Here is a 17477-nt window from a genome sequence, read left to right on the forward strand (position 1 = left end):
ATAGCTGAGCATTACCCAAAGTCGTCGAAACGCAAATCGCATTACTTCTTGATAACGTGTATTCTTGTACGTCTTCTTGTAATGAAGCGAGCTAACGAATTCTCCTTTTGGGCGATATTGCAGACATTTATGTAGTGTCCTTTAACCATCTTTATCCTGACTAAATTAGGATCACCATTTTCAACTGAAATAGAGATGGCTCTCTGTAAAATGACAGGCCATACGTTCTGGTTTTCACTCTAAGTCCAGCAGGATGCCACCCCTTCATTCGAGTAATTTGGTTTTATAAATGAATTGATATAGGGAAATGTCAATATATTTCCACCGAAATGTGGTGTGAGGACCGTAAATCACCTCCTTTATTCTGACGCTTGCTGTTTTTTTTTAAAAAGAATCACTATATCGTTTGCTTTACGGGTTATGTACGTAGCTTAAAATAGCGTATTGTAACTGAACAAGTCAGATATAGCGTAACTCCTTCATCTTTAATGCATTCTCTATATGTATAATAACAAGTGACTTTAAATGGTGCCATGGTACTGTAGTTCAGTTCCATAAATAGCCAAACAGTCTGAAAAATGTCAGCAAAGATAAACCGTTAAAGATTGCTGTCAGCATTTAAATATATTCTGCATAAAAAACTTCAAGTTATATATAATGGGTTTGTTGTAGGAGGAAAGCCATTTATGATGTAGATATCAGACTTTTAGCAGTTTGGTGAAACCTTGACAACAGGTATGGTGCTGACAAATCTTGAATCAGCACTTGAATGCACAATAATGGGTGCCCAAGTGACGCAACACTGCAAAGCGAACTGAAAACCCGTACCCCGCAAGTGGTTGAAATGAAAAGGTCAAATCAATTCCAGAATTTAAAATATTTAAAACAAACCGTAAACATATATTTTGTTAAGCCCCACTATAACGTTCACTTGTGACAAATTAACAAAAATGACTGAGTAATGTTCATGCACAGCATTTACAATATGGCTGCCTTTGCAACCATATTGAAAATAATATTCAAACCTCTTGAAGATTAAATTGTCATGAGAAGAAATGCTTGAGACCGTAGACCAAATTATATGGTTTCTGGCGAAACTGCAGTTTTATTGAACCAGTGTTTACGGTCAACCAAGGACGAGTGTGTTGTATAACGCCTCAATCAGCACAGATGACGAAACCTGTCGGGCCGTGCAATCGCGTGGTTGGTGTAATGAGGAAAGATATGATGTGGTTCGACAACATGCCATCAACAAAACTACGGAGCCTGTCTACCTGCTGAAGGCATGTTCTCGCCGGGAACACGTGATACACGTGATCCCCCATCATTCAAACAAGTCTGTTTAAAATTTCCTCTGTTCACCAAGCAGAAAATGGGTACCAGGTGGGGTAAATCATGTGACCAGTAACCTTCTGGCACCTTACAGGCAGCTTGGATTATGCGGGGTAATAATAGTAAGATTGTGCCAGCGTTTCGAGCAACCACAACCACAACCACAACCGATGGAAGATAGGACATCACAAATGCACAACTTTGTGATGCCCTGTTGAACAGCTTCCAGTTGGATACCTGGTGCCATAAAAATCCGTTGTTATTAACCAGTATGAATTTCGGTGTTGGTGGACATACCACCCCAGATGATACCAGCTGACTCACTGTTTTCCTCCTCTGGTGTGTTGTGTACATGACAAGAAACACGTGAATACATGATATCCAGTTTATATCAGTAATACACTAAATGAGTGAAAATGGTCCACACTAAACACAGTGTAGAAATCAAACAGCACTTAATCAGCCTTCACAAACACTTTTTACCCATGTGTTCAAAACACACCCATACTCACCATACTCACAAAATCAGTACAAAAACATATTTAACCATATTCACCGCTTTCCCCACCAAAATCTGACAAAAGATGGAAAAATATGTTCTTTAGTAGAAAAATTCTTATATTTAATGTGTTTGAATTGTTTTTTGTCTTAAAAGTATAAATATAATGCTGTGATGTGATGTTCCAGGTGACCACTCTCTCTTCAGCAAGATTACAAACAGGTGTCAAGACAAGATTGAAACGGTTCACTAATCTGTTTTCCTGATATTAAATATACTAGTATTTTCAGTTTACCATATGTTGATTTAAGGCATTTTCTGACAGTAAAGGTTTGTTTCCATGTCAAGTTAATTTGCAATTTACAGAAGTTGACTCCTGGCTAAAAAGAAAATAATGGTAAGGATATCATGGCTATAGTAAATAGAATGGTGTATGTCTTTAATGTGTGTGCATGGTTTTCTCATAATGCAAGTATTGGTTTATGGTTACAGTTTATTGTGCTCAGGGTGATTCAAAACTAGAAGCATATGGGGGGAAAACCTTTTGTTCACAACTGGGAGCTGAACATTGAATCACCAAACGTTTTGGGTAGCATTGTCCATCTCCTTCAATCTTGCTTCGTTTTTATTATTTGTTTATTTTTCCAGTTTTGTAAAACCTACAAACAGTGTGACATCCACTCAAGCTGCATGTCCTTCCACTTTTAAAAAGACTATTTTCCATGTCCTGTTAACAGTTCAACAATGATTCTAACTATATGATAATACAGAATTGGAAAAAGTTAGATCTAGTTTCAGAATCTTTACTGACATACTTACATATCTATCAACCTCAAAGCAGACCTACATAAATTCACAGAGATCACTGAACAGCATGTGATTTGTCTTGTGTATAAATCAGATATAATCCAGACTAGGAGATTAAATATTTAGATTCTGCTGAGATCTCCTGTGTCTCCAAGAATCTCACAACACAGTAACACAAATTACTCACACATCATACACAAGCATTCTTCAACAACTTGCCCACCGTAAGACACTGGTGGTACCATGGAAACAATCATCTGGGATGTATATGATATCAAACAAAACATTCATCATGATAATCTCAGAACAATCATTGTGAACAAATGCTAAAAGCCAAAACTTCAATTCTCACATGGGAATCGTGATTCCATAGAGTGATTTTAGGGATACAGCATCTCTATGTTGAATTAGTGCTACCCTAAAATTATTTTGTGGTACAGTGCAAAGGGTAGAAGGTAATACTGGAATGTTGAGCTGCTGCCTCGCGTATCTACCTAGAGTTGATTCATCATGGACACCTCTGGTTCTTGCAGCTTGTGGTTTAAAGCGGTCTTCACACAAGAAACAAAGAATTGACAAGTCAATTAGTTGAAATTTTAAAAGTTGAAAAACTCATGCTTTCACACACGAGACACGTCAAACTTTGTGTCATGTGAGCATCATGTCTCTATCAGTATGGTCACATGTCAATTTTGTTGACAGCGATTAGTTGTTTCTGGCCAACACGAGTTTGACAACACTTCACATGTCAGACTCAAGTTTGGCAACACCAAAAGTTTGATGGAAAGTTGGTGAGAATAGAGACCAGTCCTATTTCTCGACAACAGTTTGACAACTTGTTTTTGGTGGCGAGTTTGACAACATGTGTAATGTAAGTAATAACTTAAAAAATGAGAAAAAAATCCATCAAACACCCTCAAACATACTACCAGTCAAATCAAAACATATCATGTTTCTGGTAACCAAAGAGTATGCCATTTCACCAATATATGAAACATTAGTATCACAGGGTTTCTACAAAACTGGGAATCAATAATCCATTCAAGAATTAACAATACAAATAGTATCTGGATCTAAAAATAATCTATAAATTATGCAATGAAGCTATCCCATCATCTTGAGCCCACAGTTATGCGCCATCACTAAGAACGGTAAATTGTCCACAAGCATCATTTCACTTATAGTCATATGTTACAGGTAACTGATTCATCTGGGAATACAGTGTCTAGTCATTATGTATCATCATTAGATCAGTGAGGCATGCAACTCACTGCTATACAGAACAATTATAGACAAACTTTTTGTGAAGAAATCTTTGGTAATACAATACTCGAAGTCAGTGCCACTTTCATTGTGAGCATCATTCTCGTTTAACTTTCGAAGGTACCTGATGTCTATAATTAGCAATGCAGCCCACATCATTGAAGAAATCGTGCTGTCTTCCTCCACAACATTCAGGAGAAATTGTTTAGATGAAACAGCTGCTGGGCTGGCTGGACCTACAAACTATGGCAGAATCTGCTTAAATTCTACACACACTTATTTGGGAACCTGCTGCTTATTGTGACAGGTAAATAATCGTGTAAATAAATATTACCCAATATGATGTCTATTTGTCATAGGCTTACTTGTCAGCCAGTCTAAGTAAACTTAGCCTCAGTACTTTTTGTTACACTCCACTACTGAGTCTAACAAAACCTTATGGGAAGTCGCATCAGGTAACCTTTGAGACTGACCAATTAGAACACAGCTAACCAAATCACGAAAGTGGACATTCACACATACCTTTTGAGCTTTTTACCTCGAAAAGTTATTCCAAATGCTATTTAGGGTACGCTCACTTCCGGGTGATGCACACGGCACGTTACAACCATAACAACGGTGAGTAAACAGTCGCTGAAAATAGTGTTTTGGGCAATGTTCAGGGTGCCATCTTGTGGAAATATTAGCTAATGGTAACCATGACTACAGAAAACCCAAAGCCTATATACTGCAGGTCAAATAACTGTGTTATACGCAGATTTTTGTTTGTGGAGAGATCTGAGTCAGTGACCTGAATATTTTGTAAGTCCCTCTGATCCTTAAGTAGTAGCCGTTGTCTGATTGGTTAAATCTATTTAACCATCTCGCATTTGATTGGACGGTGATAGGTCGCTCAAAGGTTACCTTACACGACCTTCTACTAGGGTTTGTTAGACTCAGTGGTGGAGTGTAATGAATAACACTAAGACTAAGTTTACTTAGACTGACTGGCCAGCGCTTATTTCAAACACTGCTAAAAGGTCTACATTCCACATCAGCAGTCTAACTGTAGAAGTAAGACACACAACCAACAGCATAAATACAACTATCAAAAGAATTCTGTCAATAATATAACCACTTACTCTTACACAAGATTCATACCATTAAAGACTTGGCCTGCATTATGCATATAAATTCCTGTTTGTCAAACACCTGGATAAATAACACCTGAGAGCAGGCAAGATAGTAGCAACTGATAATAAAGATTTTATCTAACATATAATACTCAAAAGAAGTTAATTTTATAGTAAATTTGTTAAGCAATGGTACATTATCTTCAGCAGCATGAGACTTAGTTGTTTTGTAACTTATTTTGAGTAGAATATTTCTAGTTAATTAGAATGTTTCATGATACTAGCAAACGTTATTGACATAAGCAGTATCACAAGCAAAAGCAAAATGCCTGTGTAAAGTTATAGTGATGTCTCAGTCTGTCTTGAATGGTTATTCTAAGATGACCTAACTATCCAGAAGAATCAATGGCCTAGCTCAAACATTCAGTGTGGGCACACAGCAAACCAGGGCTCGATGAAATGGATGTCATCCTACTTGGATCAGATGCATCCTAAGATAAAGACCTAGTTCCACCCTCAAAATTCTAGTGGCAAGAGTTTTAAACCATCAGAGGCTTTGGTGCACATAAACATATTTTTCAGATGTAGTATCCATTAAACCATAGCAACACAAATATCCCTGTTTACAAGAGCTATTATAGGTCAGACATGTTTATGAATAGCAGTGTTTCGGAGCCATAGCTATTCAAAGTTTGGAAGAAATTCTTATGCTTATAACAGCAGATATATTGTTAATCTATTTGTCAAAAACTGACTTCCTCCTTGTGCAAGTTAGACTCGTAACTAGGTTGCACATTGTAATATTGAGTTGCACCAGTGCAAGTAACAAAGCACTAAATCGAGCCCTGCAAACCATGTACCTTCATAACCTTTGTTTACTGAAACTGAATCATGACCCACTTGTAAAGCAATACTATCAATGAAACTGACAGTTTCATAAACCTGAGCATCTTGTCTGGCCATGCAAGGTCAGAGCATCACTGCTTCATGGTAAGACTGGCATGTATACTGTTCACAATTAAAGAAACCTAGCTGATGATAACAAATGTTTATGAGTCAGTGAGATAAAATAAACAACACTCATACTGACATCTTTGTTCGTTAGCCCTTCTGAACAACTGCTCATGCCTTCCTCAATAAAAATGGTAAAGTACTGAACATTGGTATTATATACAGCCTATCCTAATATCATTAGTTCAGTATCTGTTGGACATACTTTTCCCATTTGTTAAATTCTAGTTATATAGTCATCCAGTCTGTGGTTGCTCTGAACAGGATAAAGTAATAAACGATAAGCAATAACTGACACATTTCATCAGAGACAGCCATTACCGCATAAGTTTGTTGGATACGGTCCCTGTTTCCATTTACAGGAATATGTATCAAAGAATGTAGAAGTAAAAAGTGTACAATATATTCTACCAACATAAAATTAGAAAAGAGATAATATTGCTAATTTCTGATCTCAGGGTCACTGACCCTTAAAATGTTTTCCTAATCAAACAAAGGTCTCAAACAAGAGATGAGGATTTCCACTACATACATCAACCCCCAAATTATGCATGTCCCTAATAGTCACTGGTATTATCTCCTGTACTTGGCCAGTAGTTGCTGGATCTCAAACTGGTGTTCTTCATCCTGAAATGTATAAAAAACGGAGTGAGTGAGTGAGTGAGTAAATGGGTGGGTGAGTGAGTGAGTGAGTGAGTGAAAAAGTGAGTGAGATTCCAGCAACACCACAGACACCAGAAACTGCCTTCACACATTGCAGCCACGTAAGGAACTGAACCTCAGTATCTTCAAGTGAAGATAACAGTGGCTTGAATAGGCTGCTTGAATCTACTACTCATTAACACATACTAAACCTCCCAAGCTGTATTTCTGAGAAAAACAACCAAAAATGTGTTGCTCACATGGTACTTTTTTTCTATATATTTTTTTTAAAAAGTTCTCCCTCGTCACTTTTGAAAAAATGTGCCTGAGATACATTTACTTTTTTTTATGCAGCCATAGTACCTCAGTGACATCATGACATATCAGTCTATCCAGTAAGGACACATGACCAAGGTATTCAATATACGTATACCAGTTTGTTGAAAGCACAGAAATACAATATGACCTTACTGTATCATAGACATACCAATTGGATATTAGCTCAAATATTGTAAACAGCCAAATTTTCGCGACCGTTTAATTTTCGCGAACTTCGCGTCAGACTTCATGACGCAAGAATAAAAACATGCGATAATATAGACATATCATACACTCTATTCAGGTAAGTTAACAACACAAAAACAATACAGGTGTCACTGCTCAATCATGTGTCACCGCTGGGCTAATATGGATTAACACGGCTCAATCATGTTCTATTTTCATTGTTCTCACACCTAATTAAATAGGATTAATTCTGAAATCAATTACATTAATTTGTTGTTGGATCACTTCGCAAATCTGTTTATTTTATAACAGATCAATGGTCACGCACCTGCGTGTCGTGTAAAAACATCCGGGGACTCTTCTATAACAAGATCACCTCGCGAAAATAGGAAGGCGCGAAAAGGTTTAGTGACCGTCACACGCGAAAACTTAAAGGCGCGGAAATAAGACAGTTTACAGTATTTTCCCTTACTCCTTATATATTCATAAATCAATGTACAGTTTGTAGTATTTCTTAAGCCCTTGTTACAGCAACAAAAATATCATGCATTTCTTTGGAAAAAATACATTGACAACAGTACAATGAAATAGCAGGGATGCTGTCTTTGTGACTAGGGCAACTGCATATGAAGTCTGAATGAGTTATCTCCCTTCCACTAGATGTAAACCTGACACCCAGAAAAGCAAGGCAGAAAATGAGACAAAGGTGGATGGCAGTCTGTAATATTTGGTGATAGCACAACTCAGTACAAACATACAAACAAATCAGACAGTTGAACCTGTATGCAAATTTACCCTCTTCCAAACATGAATAAATATTGGAAACTATCAAAGGATGATATCAACAATGTCAAATATTGCTTGGTTGTTGTTTAACACAGCACTCAGCAATTTCAGTCTGTAAATAATCATGTCTGGACCAGACAATCCAGAGATCAACATCATGAGCATTGATCTACTCAACTGGGATACAATGACATGTCTCAATCAAGTTAAGAAGCCTGATCACAATAGTTGTCTCCTTCAACCAGAGTGGGTTACAAAAGACCAACTGTAACCTGGATCTTCAAAGGCCACTAATATATTTACTTACATCAGCACTCTTGACCTCAATTCGCTCTGCCTTCTCCAGCCATTCTGTGGCCTCACTGTACTTTCTCTTCTCAATATAACTCTGCAGACAAACGCAACGTCTTGACATTATTCATTTCAACAGAACTGTCATAAAATAGTAATTCCGGTCTCTCTGGAAAATGATTGTTTTTGGCAAACCCAGGATTCTAAACTAGTCCCAGTGAGAACTGCCACTGGTAGACTGGACCATTATTAGAATAATTATCAGTTTATGGATAACTTCTTCATTTATTTTGTGAATGCACCGTTTCTGTACTGTAGAGATGCTTTTACTGTTGTCTAGCAGAATACAAGAATCTGTATTATAATGTTGCACTCACAAAATAAAGAAGTGATTGTCCAAACAGTTGTCAGTATGTAAACAGTTCAAACTGCCTCTGGTAGACAATGGTACAAGAATCTACACCAAAACCTCACAGTTACAGAATAAAACAAATTGTTATCCTTAACTTTGTCAGTATTGTACTCCCTAACTGATAAAATGCCACTCAAAGGAGGGTTATTAATAGTATACATTATTTTCATATGATCACCTTTGCAATAAACAGCATGTTTTCTTTCCATCTGCCAGGATTTAACCTCTCAGCCTGAAAACATGAGGTTAGAAAGTGAACATATTTCGTAACTCAAGTACAGCATCGTTAGTCTATGCAGTTATTCTGGTCAATACATAACAAAACACACACACAATCAGTTAGTCTGACAATCCAAAAATTATGCTCATAAACAAAACCACATGTTCTGAAGTACAGTGTGAAAACCCATTGAGGGAAAAAGCATGTCAATTATTTTCTTGTGGTTATGTCTTTGTATGGGGCAGTGGGATAGCATAGTGGTTGAAGCCTTTGCTCATCATGTTGAAAATCCTAAACCATGATATTGCTGGAATATTGCTAAAGGTGGCGTAAAGACATAAAACATTACTGCATTATTTTCATTCAATTCTAAACAGCTGCACTGTTGTTGTTGTTTTATTGTCACTGTGATCTCATTCATGTCACATCACCTATAAATAATTTTAGAAAGATAAAAACTACTACCTAATTCAACATGTACAAGTCCACCTTTCATCACAATTGATAACATGGTTGTTAATATTGTACCTCCAGAAACTCCTTAAGAGCATCATCTACTGAAGCAGTTGGCGGCGTTGCAAACAGTGTGGCAGCAAGGTTCCTCTCAATCCACGACAGCATGTACACCTACAAGTCAAATACTTCCATCTTCACTCACTACATCAATTGCTGGTATGCACAGACTTCTGTGATAATATCAGATAGTCACTGATGATGAAAGTAAATTTCCTGAAATGCAAATAGTGTCTTGAAATTCTGCTAAAAATTTCAAGGATTCAACGATTTTGGGCTTAGAACAATACCATTACCAGTGACAAGTAGACAAGTGTAAGGAAAAGAACCCTCGACTATCAAAATATATATCAAACACTGCATCACTGCCAGTTGTGCCAATATGCTAGTACTGTGCCTGGTTACTGGTACTGTGAGGGTTACTCACACTGAAACACCATCTGCCCAGCATGTGATGGTTGGAGGGGTCACCAGGACTCAGCTCTATTGCTTTTTCAATGTGTTTCTGTAACAGAATATGTAACACAATCAAATTCTGGAAATTAATCAGTGATAATGTATTGTCAATAATCAATTTGTTTAGATATCTCTCCCTAAATCATGTAGCTTCTCATAAGTAAATGTATTTCTTTTACAAAAATTGTCTGACAAAAGTGTGCACTGAAAAATTAGTCATTTCAGACATTCAGGAATAAACAAAGAAGACATTTTACCTTAATGTCAAACCCATTCTTGATTTTGTTCTGTGTTGATTCATAATCACCAACGCTCCCAAGAGTTATTGCATACCTAAAAAGAAGGGGGTTTTCAAGCATATAGATTGATAACAGTACTAAAATGTCACATCAAACATTGTACAGTGGAAGCGCAAAATTGTGATAAATTTGTGATCAAGAATACCACATTTTCACAAAGAATCAATCAATCCTTTGACTTTCCAAAAAGCTGGTAAACAGGAACTGGGTTCCTAGAGACACATTATTCATATTAGTGTCCGTAATATAGTATAATATTATTTGTGACTGATAACCTACATTTTTGAATTTGCACAGCATAGAAATAACACAGTTCTGCTATGGTTGTTTGTTTGTTTGTTTGTTTGTTGTTTCAGCTATAAGGCGGTGGTCTGTGAATAATCAAGTCTGGACCAGACAATCCAGTCATCAACACCATAAGCATGGCTCTATGTATTTGGAATACGGTGACATCTGTCAACCAAGTCAGCAAGCTTGACTACACGATCTTATAAGTTGCCTCTTACGAGAAGCATGAGTTGATGAAGATCCATTCCAACCTGCAGTTTCACAGGTCGATTCTATAAGTACACTTGAACATACTCACCACTTATGGGCATTTCCGCAGCTGTCATTTAGTTTAAGAGCATCACTGGCATTGTCTCGGGCCATGTACAAAAGTTCTTTTTTCCTTTCATCATTTCCTCTTAATCCCTCAATTCTTGAAACTAGGTAACATGCTTTTGACAGCCTCCAGAGGAACTCAACATCAGTTGGGTGCTGTAAAATAATATGTAGCATTCTGATAAAGCATATTGCAATGAACTGACAATTTTCCCAAGCTTATAAACATTTACATGGAATAACCCTTTATTTGTATAACCTGAAATCAGTTTTTGAAAATGATCAGACATGTATATCCTAAAAACAGAATATTATTTAAGCATAAAATCACCAATAATTATGATAAATCTCTCAATCATCGTGGTTATTGCTCATTTACCTTAATCTTATAGATGTTCACATTTCAGTAGTAAGAGGACAGCGGGGTGACCCTAGGGGTTAACATGTTCGCTTGTCACACTGAAAATTCAGGTTTGATTCTCCACATGGGTACCTTGTGTGAGGCCCATGTCTGGTGTAAACCTATCGTGATATTGCTGGTTAGTTGATAACAACAGCGTAACATACAATTCAATCACTCAATCAGTAGTAGGAATTTTAAAATGCAATTTTCTTAAGAAAATTGGTATTGGCGGTTGGGAGGGCTTGACCCCATGAGTCAGGACAAGTATGAAAAAAACAATTTTACTTAAAAAATTACATACTAGTATTTTTTTTTATCCTGCCTCATGCTTATTATGCCTACAGAATCCAACAGAAACTGCTATGGGTCAGGCCACACTGGATTCTGTTGACTGTCATATGAGTACATCTAGTACTTCCCCCCTTCGGGAACTATGACAGCGATAGTTCGGTCCTATTTTTCCAATATCCATCTGTGAGATGGGGGGTGGGATCACATCCAGTCAAACTTGTCTTGACTGGAACGTGATGATATATAGATCAACTAGCGTCCTGCACATTCTGACTGGGCATAATGACAAATCCTGTATATCATATTGCCCGAGGACTGTAGATAAAGCCAGGATGTGGAACTGTCTGACCGACTGTCCAGGCAGTTGATTTTCAGTGATAAAATCCCATCTCGGTCTAGTGGCTCGTACACATCACTCATGAGGTGTTGTTGGTCTTCCAGCTTGAATGATTGTAGGAAGGCAGGTAGTTCAGGTACTCTATTCAGCCTGATCCCTATTTTCATGGTGATAACAGCCCTGAGTGCCACCAAGTATGCTGAGAGTGTAGAACCTTTCAGTCCAGTTCAGCCTTTCCCACGAGATGCTGAGAGCATCTGTTGCCTTGTCGACGATGTCGGAGAGTTGAATGTCAGCGGTAGCAGTGTGTGAGATGGAGTTGATCTTTGCTTGCTTATGAAGAATGCTACTATGGGGTTGTCTATATGAACCATCAGTAGTTTGTTCCTCAATGCTATCAACCCATGCCGTACTGTGTTGATTACAGCTTTTATCTCCAGCTTTGGTTGATACGCTGAATGGGTTCATCGTCCAGACTCCAGCTACCACCTCATTGTTCAGGTGAACACCACAACCTTGTAGTGACGCATATATGTAGAAATGGTTATTGTAGACTGGCTCTAGAAAATATGTTCCTGCAGATTCAATCAATGAGTCCACCATAGTAGATATGGTCTCAAGTAGTACGGTAGTGCTATCCGATCCGAGATGTTGAGGCGGTGAATCAGGACCCATCGTAATGGACATAGTTGTAAACGTCCTTATCTGGTCAAATCTAGTGCTGATGTGAGCAGGCCGGGTAGATATTGCCACTGTCATTTCTACTGAGAAAGTAGAGCTTGTTCTAACCCACTGATCTTCTGGGACGACAATGTGGTTGAACAGAGTGATGAATAGAATCCTGAAGAATTGAAGATCTTGCTGAGGTTCCAATTCTGATTTCAGTAGATTCACAAGCCATCTGAGTTGAGTTAGTAGCCTGATGGTGAAGTCTAACTGCAGTCTGAGTTGACTTCTCTTGTGATGGCCTTGAATGCCATTGTCCAGGTTAAAGGTGCTGCAATGTCGCCACTGAAGTAGGTAAGTGACAATGGGCTTGGTGACCTGAGTAACTAACCACGGGGCTGAAGATATTCCAAATGGTTGGACCGTACATTGATAGTGCTGACCACTGAATAGGAAGCAAAGATATTTCCTAGAGTCCAGATGAATCAAAATGTGCAAGTAGGCACCTTGTAGATCAATGCTGGCAAGATAACACGATGGATGGATGAGAAGCCACAGTTGTGGTAGATTGATCATTCTGAACTGTTCTAGTTTCAGTAGATAATCCTTGATGAATTCCATGTTTTAGACAAGACGAAACTTTTTCTTGGAGTTTTTCTTGGATACCAGAAAGATTGGGGAGTAGAATCCTAGTGTTAGAAGATCCAGATGTAATTTTTCAACCACGCCTTTCTCTAGTAGAGATGATATGGTGTTAGCTAGCTTGTCTCGTTGATTCCTGGCATACACGAACAGTACTGGGTCGCTTGTGACTGGTGGTGTTGCTTTTATTGGGATCTTGCAGCCATCTTGTAGGATGCTTACATAATCGCCATTGAGAAGTCCCAAATTCTTCCAGTAGCGTTGTAGTCGTCGACCCACTTGTGAAAGTTGTACGGGAATGGCTGGGGATGGAAGACACCAGTCGTTCCAAACCTGATCTTCAGCTCTTTCCTCCTTTAGTGCCCCTGGCAGGATGTCCTGTGCCATAGGAGCACCTGTTTCCTTCCTTAGAGTGACAAAAAGAGCCCTTGCCACCAAGAGCATTGTACTTCTTGTCTCTCTCTCTCTTTGGACCCTGGAGAACTTGTTGGAGTACCACTGAGAAGTCTGCATGAGGAGACAAAGTCTCATTGGTATGTCAACCATGTCCCCAGGGTACATCTGGCTGATCAGTAAAATTATGAATGTCAGCTGTTGACAACATATGGCACTGAAGAAAACGTGTCCAAAACAAAAAAAAATTGATCAGTTTCAACAATAATTTTACACGATAACAATTACAATTCAAAAACCAGATATGACACAATTTACATCATAGGACCAAAATATAAGCAAAAACTTATCACAGGAATGGGACACAAAGTGCCTCCAACCTCCTCGTTGGATGATGGAAAGAGTGACACACATGGCTGGTCATGTGACCATACTGGCGGGAAAGGGAGGCTGCTGATGGGTGAGTGCCTGTGTCAATTAGAAGGGAACATGAAGGGATTTCAAGTGTTCCACTATCTTCACATAGAGGGAGGAGATGAGCATAATAAGCATGAGTCAGGATAATGAAAACTACTTATATTAGAGATAAGGTTTCAATGATTGCTATGTCCTGTAAACATCACAATACACATGATTTATCAGTGGTTTCTGGCTGATAGTATTCCTCAAAAAGAAATCCACTTAAAGAACGTAAAGTTGTTGGTCGTTTAATTTACCCTTGCTTTGCTCTTGAGAAGCAGTCGATATGCTTCCTCCTGGTCTGCATTCTCCCCATCAAACAAGCGATCAATACGAGTAAATATATCATCCCCTGACAGATTTCCTGCAGTCCGATTCAAGTTGTCCTGAAGCTCTGCTGCAACTTCTTTCAAAGATTCAAGGTCACTTCTGGAAAACATTGAAACATGGATGTACTTCCAACTCACAGTTTTATCACCATATATGGGAGAGTAATCGTGATTTAAATGGAGTTGGGAGCTTGGAAGGAAACAATATTGTTTTCTAGAGCTGCAAAGATTCACCCCGATTTCAATTCAGTTTGAATTTTGAAATTGGACCCTCGATTCTTCATACAAGTAAAAACTTCAGATTTCACTTAACTCTCAGAGTCTGCTTTTTTAGCATGACATCTGTTGTCAATCTGGTAATCTCTGTTAACAACAATTCTCATTTGATAATTAGACCGACATCAACCAATCACAGTTTGCCTCATTTCAGCTCTTGAAACCGCTCAAGTCTGAGTCAAATTTACATCCTGGCTGTGTGGAAATAATTAAAACGGTTATTCAAATATCGAATCGAAATACAGTGGAAGCTGTTTAAACTGGCACTCACTGGGACTTGACAAATAATCTGGCTTAGACAATGTGCCGGATTATAGAGCTGATGATAAATGCACATGCCATGGATGGGACTGAGATTTTATGCTGCTGAAGACAACCTGCCGGATTGGACAGATGCTGGTTTTGACAGCTTCCACTGTAGTGATAACAGTTACTGAAAAATGGAAACTAAGGTGTCAAGTTCAATTTTGGATGAACTGGACTGAAATCATTGCTGACCTTTTGTTTTTCCATCTATCTGTGGAGCACTTTCAAACAATGTATTTACTTTCACCACAATACAAAATCTTGATATTTGGGTTGTTTACACAAAGACAAATTCATTTTTTTCATCACTGCCACTCTTGATTATGGGTATTTTGATACGTAAAAGTGTGTCCAGTAACAGTGTATGAAATATGGCCCCCAAGACGGGCAAGATTTCTGATGAACAGTCTAAATTTACAGCTAAACAGCCCAGTGTTATGGTAAAATTTTTAGATGCTTTATACATCTGAGAAAGATCATAAGATCACCATGATCTTGTGTTTGGTCTGCTTAAATCCCTTTGGGGCTTGTGATATGATGTCTGGCAGGAAGTTTTGGCTTATTTCATACACTACTTGTACCAATGTACAGGGGTTCAAAATTCTTTTTAAAAGTCACTTGCCATAGGGCAAGTGACTTTAAAAAAGTAACTGACTAATTTTCCACTTACCGGTAGGCTGATTTCTATGATATAATCATGACGATGAAATTATGAAAGAATAAATCAACATTGTATTTGATCGACTATTTATCGAAAGGTGACAAATAGCAAAGAAAGAAAACCCTACTTTATTATCATTGCGAAATTTAACAGCTACATTTTGAAATGTTTTGATATGAAATGAAATCCAAGTTTATGTGCAGTTTGAAACCATAAGTGGAAATTATTTCATAGCTCACTTACAAGTAAGATGCCATTATTTGATTGCCTGAAATGAAAATTGTCTTGTCCCAGGTGTCGGGAAATGGGATTTTTTAACCCCTGTTGTACAAAACAACCATAGCACTACAATGCCCAAAGGCTATGCTTAACTATGGCACTTACAACCAGGCCATCTGTAGTTACATCATCCTCAGTATAGCTTTACACTTACAGTGAAAGCATCAAGTATAGTCACAGCAGACTATGAGTACTAGCATCGTATTGCATGTGTAATGGATATCCATATGTAAATAGGACACTTTTAAATCCTCACCTACTATCACCAAGCCTGTATCATAGGCAGATCCAGGAATTGTGAAAGAAGGGGGTTCAGTGGGGTTTGATCCTGGAGACAAGCACGCACACACACACACTCACACACACACACACACACACACACACACAAAGAAAATATCCGCTAATTTTATTATATTGTATCATACTATGTGCTGGATACAAGAGCCCATTATATTTCACTTCAGAAAGTGCCCCCACTCACTGCTGACCAAAGCAGTGTCAATAAGATATAAACAAATACGACAGAAACATGTTGAAGAGTATGCATCTAACTGTGTCACACAGAGGTTCATCCCTAAATATATTGGAGTAAATCTGTACTTAATTTGGGGGATTTTGTAGTGTTAGATTTTGTTAGTACATATCAATTTATATATATATATTATTTGGGATGGGGGAATGGGAACTCTTATCTGACTTGATATATCTTAAAGACCATGGATTAGTGTGATGTTCTGTGGCAAACATATAATATTAGATCTATATATTATTTCCTAGTATGGTCATGTCAAGGGTCATATATCAGTAATTCAAAAACAACAGATTCCTGCATTGACACACATACTGTTGGAAGCTTAATCCACTTGATATTTTGAAAGTGTCTAAGTCAACAACTAGGCTAAGTACAGTGTGATTTAATTTTCTTAAAAAAAACTTGCTTGACGTTTTAAAGAAACAAATATCAATTGCTGTAGCAAGTAGTGTACACATTATTACCCTCCGTAAGCATCCAGATAGACCTCTTCGTCATCATCTCCGCTGCTTGTCGCAAGGGAATAGAACGAAGGATTCTTTCTTCTTCGACCAGAGCTTGTCGATAGACGCTCTCGGAGCTCTGCAAAGTCAGCTTTGAGACTTGCGACAGTAGCACCAAGCCGCTCTAGCTCTCTAGCGACTTGAGCCAGACGAAAATACAAAATTGTGGCACCTGCACCAAATATCACAGTGGTTCCAATACCCGAAATGATCGCCGCGTGTTGTCGAAAAAATGACATTGCATTATAATAACACTGATACAGCCGAAAAACAACTCGCCTATCGTCGCCGATTGTTTTGGAAATATGAAGCGCCACCTATGAAACAAAGGTTACTAAGGACAGATAACTCCGATATTCAAGTAGACTTCCTACAAGTTTTACGATAAAGCATGATAGGTTACTACGTAAGCACTTTGTTCGCGACGTGGCATGATAAAACTCATGGTTAATTTATTATTTTAAGGGACTATTAAAACTTTGTTTAAAAAATAACAACGAAAACATGTTTAAAGGGACACTTGACAACATTTTCAAGTTGCATTGGAAATGAAAGTCTTACAGTGACCCCCAGTTATATATGAACAATGTCACATCATGTTCTTGACAACGACGTTAGAATCTATGTTGAAACGTCTCCTTTCACAGATC

At 38.1% G+C, this 17477-nt stretch overlaps 1 protein-coding gene across 1 annotated transcript; it reads right to left on the reverse strand.

The window, feature by feature from the left end:
• Positions 1-1705: 1705 nt before the first annotated feature.
• On the reverse strand, positions 1706-17163 carry LOC137294825 (regulator of microtubule dynamics protein 1-like). The gene is made up of 9 exons (XM_067825944.1): positions 16789-17163; positions 14199-14370; positions 10734-10906; positions 10106-10181; positions 9820-9897; positions 9408-9506; positions 8838-8891; positions 8264-8344; positions 1706-6651 (listed from the first exon to the last, which is right to left on the reverse strand). The coding sequence occupies exons 1-9, from the start codon at positions 17064-17066 to the stop codon at positions 6598-6600; spliced, it is 1065 nt and encodes a 354-aa protein (XP_067682045.1). The 5' UTR covers positions 17067-17163; the 3' UTR covers positions 1706-6597.
• Positions 17164-17477: the final 314 nt, after the last annotated feature.

This window comes from Haliotis asinina, chromosome 8 (assembly GCF_037392515.1).
Source record: "Haliotis asinina isolate JCU_RB_2024 chromosome 8, JCU_Hal_asi_v2, whole genome shotgun sequence".
Lineage (NCBI taxonomy): Eukaryota > Metazoa > Mollusca > Gastropoda > Lepetellida > Haliotidae > Haliotis > Haliotis asinina.